General features: G+C 37.9%; 1 protein-coding gene and 1 long non-coding RNA gene across 4 annotated transcripts in view; one reads left to right on the top strand and one right to left on the bottom strand.

The window, feature by feature from the left end:
• Nucleotides 1-255, bottom strand: part of LOC138058037 (uncharacterized) — an 8,910-nt gene extending 8,655 nt beyond the window's left edge. The window contains exon 1 of the long non-coding RNA XR_011133774.1: nt 80-255. This is a non-coding gene — a long non-coding RNA (uncharacterized lncRNA). The remainder of the gene's footprint in view (nt 1-79) is intronic.
• Nucleotides 256-1,134: 879 nt separating this feature from the next.
• LOC138058022 (histamine H2 receptor-like) overlaps nt 1,135-7,500 on the top strand; it is a 22,173-nt gene continuing 15,807 nt past the window's right edge. The window contains exons 1-2 of one of the 3 annotated variants that reach the window (XM_068903923.1): nt 1,136-1,917; nt 3,507-3,537. Coding sequence is in view for 1 of the 3 variants with exons in the window: in XM_068903920.1 (XP_068760021.1) it covers nt 1,869-1,917 (49 nt within the window). In the remaining 2 variants the exon portion in view is untranslated. Of the gene's footprint in view, nt 1,918-2,649; nt 2,961-3,506; nt 3,538-7,500 lie in introns of those variants that run through there. The other 2 variants (XM_068903922.1, XM_068903920.1) reach the window with 2 other exon arrangements.

Below are 7,500 nucleotides of genomic sequence, written 5' to 3' on the forward strand. Positions count from 1 at the left end.
TAAACGAATAAATAAATAAAAACATTCAGCAGCCCCAACAATAAAACGTTCCTTAAAAGCTGAACTACTGATTATATACCTCGCTTGACAACGGTGAGAACAATGACGGTGATCTTGCCCGGTCTGCGATTTCGTAAAAGGTTCCAATTAAAAACAACGAAGCTTTATAAATGATCTTGTGTTTGCAATCTCGCAAGGAGTTTCAAAACATCAAAATCAATTAAAACTTGTCCATATTTGCATAACATCCATCAGATCTGTTATTGAGTATGTAGCGCAGCATGGTTTTTCCCGTCTACTGGATGCCTCATTGGTCAGCTGGAAGCGGTACAGAAACGTGTACTTTGAACAATCTTTCCACACTGCAAATATTCTGATGCTTTAACGATGGCTAATATACCTACTATCGAACATCGACTTTACGCTATCACTATGTCATACTTCAAGTCAACCACCTGTTCACCTGTGTATGACGTGATCATGTATGTGCCATGACAAGGCAAGCACTTTAAAAAACTCGAAGCTTGATGTTTTTCATTACTTTTGAACAAGGCGGGGATCAACCGGTCTCCGGTTCTAAATGAAAAACAACCCCATTTACTGACTGAATTTTTCTAAAACAGCTATATTGAGTTATTTTTCCCACAAACCTCCTAGGAATAGAAGGACCAATCCCAGCATCTCCCCATATTCCGGAAAACGTCAGTTTTTTAGAATTCAAAGCCTTTGAAAATTGATTTTACTTTTAACACCTGTGACTGACCAATTCTTCTTTTCCTCTCGTATTTGTTGTATTACGCGCCGGCAACACCTCACAAACCTACACGTCCGCGTCTCAAAGACGCGCGTGCTTAAGCTCCCTAATTTCTTCTTTACAGGCCATTTTCGAGTTCATGTCTGCCTTCTCTTCAAAGCGACTTCAACTGTGCCCGGATCGATTAAAAAGGGTTCGGACAAATATTTTTCTACTGTTTACTCAGCCATCAATTTGCTTTGGCTCATTATACCACTGGCCTTAAGGCCCCGTTTCTGGCATACTGTTCACACTGCCGATTTTCGGAGTCCGGAGCAGATTTTTATTCGAATTGAGTTGGAGCGGAGACACGTTTAGACAGCGTTCTTGATCTGCAAAAAGGGGTCTGGACTCGATTTTTCCGGTTTTGGGATCGCGAAAAGAAAGCGGGTCCGGAGCCATATCATAAAAACATAGAACGGATAGTTTACACGGCAAAGATGTATGGTCCGTACGTACATACTTTTAAGGGGTACGGACCCAGTTTTTTTTCTGTGGTGTCAAGGGACCTTCAGACTCGCTTTGAAGAGGAGGCAGGCATGAACTTTGAAATAGCCTATTAACTGTGCTTTTAAAATTATTCACGTATCCAAATATCGAAGAGACCAATTTCGATATATTAAAATTCACTTCGAAACAAAGAGCGTAAGGATTTGTATCAGTTTATTCCCGAGGGCTTCGAGATGATGCCTTTTGTTTAGGACTGAATTTAATATATCGAAATTGGGCTATTGGTAAAACCATGGTTTATTGACTGGTTTATTTTAGTCACGTTTCGTTGAACCGATGTAGTTTACATGACAGCTGTTGTTTCATTGCAACGCTAAATTGCTTATTTGTTCTTGTCGCGTTGCTTTTAGCAGGCCGAAATTGAACTGTTGGGGAAAAGCGGGCCGAAATTGAACAGTTTGGGGTAGAAACATAGCACTTCACATTACACTCTAATCAGTTAAATGTCTTATATTGCCTATATAACCTAAATGCCCCACAGTAAGACACATTACGAAGAAACACATTACAATACGAGACCTCAAGCAGAAGTGAACCCAGGTCAAACCCACATCGAGAGTTGCTCATGACGACTGAGCTACTGAGACGGGCTGCCAGGTGTTCGAATTTTTACGGTATGTGTCATATTACCATTGCTATTATTGAATGCTAACCATAGAGCTAACCGAAGCGCTATTCAGGCTAACCGGAGTGCTATTTAGCCTAACCGGAGTGCTAATCAGGCTAACAGGAGTGCTTTTTAGGCCTAATCTATGAAACGTTTTGACTGCCGGGCATTTAGTCTATTCAAGACCTTGCCCGGCTGCCGAGCTATTAGACACTTCGTTGTTAAAAACAAATGATGAAGCTTACTTTCTGTCTCTTTTTGTTCTGGAAAATATAGGCTAGGGTAGAATAGGCCCGTATATTTGACCGAAACTTCGTTTTGAAATTAAACCCTTCGAGGCTAGTATCTTCGACGGCTCGCAGAGTCGTCTAAAGATACGATGTCTAAACTTTTTAAAATACACTTAGGTAGGTAAAAGGTGGTTTTAGATATGATTTAATTTTCAATGAGGGAGAACGTTCCTTTCTTGCAAACGAGGTTTCTGAAGATGTATCGTTTTCCGTGTTTCCGCGGGGCTCAGGCGAGCTTTTTATTATTATTTTTTTCTGAAAACGAAAAAAAAAAACCGAACTTTTAAATATGATTTTTAAAAATAGTTCACTACAGGGATGTTTAAGGTTTTTAAAAAAATGTGAAATTTGGATTCTGTTTTTGGATTCTCGTTATTTCTGATCAGTAGCCTTACTACTGACCTTAACTGGTGAGAATTGAATGTCCACCAGGCTCGAACCGATTGTTTTACAGATTTATTTATCTAGGTGATGGGTGGATCGTATTTCAAAACTAATTGCAATTTTGAGACGCCAATACCGTATTGTATTGGCAGTAGTTACCTAACTAGCCGATAATATAATGCAGTATTGGCGTCTGAACATCGCACTGAAATATTTTATACTGAGAAGTTATAGAAGATCATAGAAGTGCGCGCTGGAAGTCAGACAATAACTTTGCCGCCATTTTTGCAATTAACTCTTGGGAAGTTTCATTCGGTTCATTACGGTTATCGTCTTCCATTCATTGTGTATCTCTGGAAGATTTTTACTTTTCAAGGTAATTCTGTCCACTCTACATTGTGCGCTAATTATCGTGGGGAAAGATCTATTATTTTCAGGTGTTGTCGTTATCCCCGTTTGTTTGATTCAGTAAATGTATTGCCTTCATTCAGATGAACTTTGTGCTAAAAAAGTAATAATGCTTCTAGTCGAGAAATGATCATACCTATAAGCTATCAAGCGGGCAAGAGATGGTCAAATGTAGATAATTACTGTGTTTTTGACACTTGGTAGATGCAGCATTAATTTAATCGGAATGAAGAAATGCAACCTCAATACCCTGATTTTAATCTGTTTTTTCTTTAACTGAGACTACTAAATTGAACACTGTCTCTTTTTGTTTTGGTTAAGTGTGGAGTATGATTGGCTCGTAAAGAAAATGGAGAACAAAATTTGAAGGTGTTAATGGAAAATGATCTTTGACGGCAGCACATGAGTTTTATTTGCAGTCGAAAACGAATTTATAACGAAATGAATAGTAATTACTTGTGGCAGCTGTCTTAGCCACTTCCTTGTGTAACGAGATCTCATTTTACTATTCCAGCCTTCAACCTGATATAACCGCTCACTGCAAGGTAGGTAAAGTGACTACTAAGACAAGATTGATGCCAGATATTTGACTTTAAAAGAAAGGCGTTATGAGGAAGTGGAAGAAATTATTTTAATTAATTAATTGCGACAGTTTTTACCTAATTTAAGGTAAGGTAGGCGAATAGTCATGGATTATTAGCGAACTTCTCGAACGCAAACTCGGAAAACCGAATATCTGTCACCATTCCTGTCTAACTCGGAGTAATTAATTCAAAAAGTAAAGATTAAACATATTGCTTTATTTCGTTCAATATCACCGTCAGGTCATTTCAATAATTTATTTGTCCGTGTTCAAAACGGATTCCTTGGAAAAATTAAAATTTGACCTCCAATTTATGACGCCGATCGCTTTTAATTTTGTGATTTAAATCCACTTCTTAAAGCTGATGTCAGAGTATTCAATCAAGTAAAAGTTTCATATGCTTTGAATAGCTGCAAGCTTTAACTTGGACAAACAGACGAATTCACCCTCTTGAGTGCATTATGGGTAATCAGGGTAAGATGGAGAGAAATTCAAAGGTTTATGTGGAAATTCAAAACCATGAAAAATATTCGTTATATGGAATTTTGGTTTTTTTTTAATTTTCCAAAACAGGAGATATGCGCTAAAAGGTGCGATATAATAAAGCTGGAGAGAATGGCTATTGTAGAGATTATTCTGTAATTCCAAAGGCACAAAAATTACAGAAAAGGCATGGAGACAAAGAAGCAATATTTAGGAATTCTAAAGAATAGATACCAAGTCCAGTTCATCTCAGTTGTCAACTTAAACTTATTTGTTTGGTTTATAAAGGTGAAAGTCGACAAAGTAGAGTCATATACAATTTTAATTATTTTGCTTTGAATTTCCACCATGTTGCCCTGATTACCCATGATGCACTCAAGTGCGTTAACTTGTATATTAATTCAAACAATCTAAAAATCAACTCAGTATTGAATTGCTTTTATTCGGTCCAATATCAAGAAATTATTTTATTGCCATTATTAGTTGTTTACATGAGAAAGACACCTTTCATGTGAACTAAATACTGGAAACATAAGCGAGGGTTATTTGCATCCAAAGATAATTTTAGTGTTAACATCTTCCTTCCATTATGTGTAAACAACCAGTTAAACAATTGTGTCAGGCAGTTAACACGCATAACTGGACCGGTTGTTGTGATCAATAAGTCTCAAATATTTGACAAAACGGCAATAAAACCCATTAAAATCCGGACGTACCCAAAGTCAAGTGATGTTATTATTAGTCGCTTGAATTAAATTGTCTCAAATCGAAAACTTGTTTTGGTTACGAACTGCAGCCTGAGATTTTCAGTCACTTAAAATCTCTTGAATACACTCATTTTTTTTATAAGAACCTTTTTTTACTTGTAAGAAGGTTCAAGCTGACTAACCAAATTATAAGAACATAATATAAGAATGTACCCAGACAAGAGATTATGAAGGTAAGAGAAGTAATCCCTCATACTGGCCCTATTCCCATCGTAATCCCTCTTAAGTTATTTTTAGATCTCCTGCGAGATCCGGTATTCCCACGAGGGTTAACTGATAGCCAATCACATGTCCTCATTTTTACCAATGTTGACAGCTGAGCGAATTCCCACGCAATGATTCGCGTCGTTCGCGATTTACCATCAAACAAAAATGGCGGAGGATGTTGAGAGGCAATCGTATATATACATTTTGTGGACGAACGTGACTTGTTGACTACAGAGTTAACCGATTACAATGACTTATGTTTTGAAACCTGTATCTTGGAAGGAACGAGTTATGTATCCGACAGGATTTTGTACAGAATGGCAAATGGAAGACTATAGTTGATAAGTACGATCTCTCTGACTTTAATAAACGCATTCTCGGTTTCCGTTGCGGGATTAAAAGATGTTGACTTAATTCTGATACTGTGATAGAGTAGGCAGATAGAGCTCAATAACAGTGCAAACATGAAAGGAGAACTTGAATCAAGCGTCCGATAAAAATTTTTGAACCCGTGTTATCGGATTCAAGTGAATTTGCAAAGCAGCACGTATGTTAAATATAGCTGTCTCCTTAAAAGAGATTTAACACGGTTTCCTATATGGCACAACCTTGAATGTGGTATCATTGGAAACTAGACAATTAAGCAATTTCAGTTATAGATGTTTGAAACCTGTATCTTGAAAGGATCGAGTTTTAACATGACAGGAAAATTTTAATTGACCGTTTTTTAAAGACGTAAGATCGGATTGAAGTCAATTTGCAACGCACGCGTAAAATATAGCTCCCTTTTACAAAATTATTTAACAGGGTTTCCTTCACTAGACAATCGTAAAATTGGTATCAGAGTGAATTATACAGTTAACCGATTTCCATGATATATGATTGCAAACTGTATCTTGACAAGGACGAGTTTTGTAAGCGACAGAATTTTGTAGACGATGAGAAAGTGCGCACTAAAATGGACAAGTAACGCAATGCAACCAAGGTAAACATATCTGCATATGTCAAAATTATTTAACACGGTTTGATAGATTGGAAATTCTTCAAATTGGTATCACTGCAAACTAGGCAGTTAAGCAATTCCAAGGATGTATGTTTGAAACCTGTATCTTGCAGACAATGAATTTTATCAGGCCATGAAACTCAATTTTGAAAACGGAGAGTGGCATCGTACAGAATTTGTTGCACTTTCCCTCCTCCATGAAACTTCCACGTAACGCGCGCGGTAACATTATCCGCGCGAAAATTGATATCACCTAAAAATAACCTAAGAGGGATTACGATGGGAATAGGGCCAGTATGAGGGATTACTTCTCTTACCTTTATAATCTCTTGACCCAGGCTGATAGTCAGTTAATGTGAGAACGTCTTCATTTTGGACATTTGTTTCGTTTTTTTGTTTTTGTGAGTAGTATAACGTAACACTGTAGCCTACCAGGACAATTTATCAAATGCTTGAGCCTGGTTTTCACTAGCGACGCAAGCAAAAGCGCAAGCATAAGAGCGCTTATACCACCGTGAAAACGAGGTTGACGCAAGCATAACTTTTTCCTTTTCCTTTTGCGTGCGCTTATGCTTGCATTCGCTTGCGTCGTGTGAAAACGAACTTTACAGCATAAGCACAAGGAAATGTGTTGCGTCTGACCAATTAAAGCACTCGTTCCAGATTCCCTACGTCTAAGCATTTGAACAAAATGGCGGTTGCCGTGGTTGAATTTGTTGCTTATGTCGACCTTCGTTTTCAATAGCATAAGCTGCTTATTCTTGTGCTTGCGTCGCTAGTGAAACTAGGTTTTAGGGACGTTTTTTAACGATAACGATGTGATTTTCTTATTGCATGATACAATGAATAAAACTAAGGTTTGTAGTCATGCGAGTTTTGCCGCACTTTGAGCAAGTTACAGGGAATGGATACGAATTTCGATTTGTTCATTACGCTGTTTGCACCAGCCGTGATTGGTCGAAGTAATTACTTTCTTATTTGTTTTACGACCCTCAATGAATGAGTTACCGGTCCCAAGGCCCCTTAGTTTTCCCCTATATTAGCAAAGACTTCTGGGATCGCCAAGGGGCAACAAATCAGTCGATTGCGCTGCTCGAGTTAAAATACGCGATTAGAAACATTCAATGAGAAGTACTTGTAGGAGTTAGGCTCGCGTTAAAATTGGGAGATTAGAAACGTTCAATAAGAGGTATTTGTAGGATTTCAAGAAATATAAATCGTTTGAGTTTAGAAGTAGTCATAGGTGGTGGCAATCACTGTGCAGTGTATGGATGCGACAATAACCGTCGATATTCAGAACGACAGATCAAACTAGTCCTGTCTTGGCAGCTTGGGAGAAACAGCTTCAAAGAATAAACTTCAAGGCCAACAAGAGCACTAAAGTTTACTCTAATCATTTTTCCGGTGAATACCGTTGTGATACTTGCGAGAAGCCCACTTTGTATATGAAAGGTTATCTAGACGA

This window comes from Montipora capricornis, chromosome 7, assembly GCF_036669925.1.
Source record: "Montipora capricornis isolate CH-2021 chromosome 7, ASM3666992v2, whole genome shotgun sequence".
In the NCBI taxonomy this organism is placed as follows: Eukaryota; Metazoa; Cnidaria; class Anthozoa; order Scleractinia; family Acroporidae; genus Montipora; species Montipora capricornis.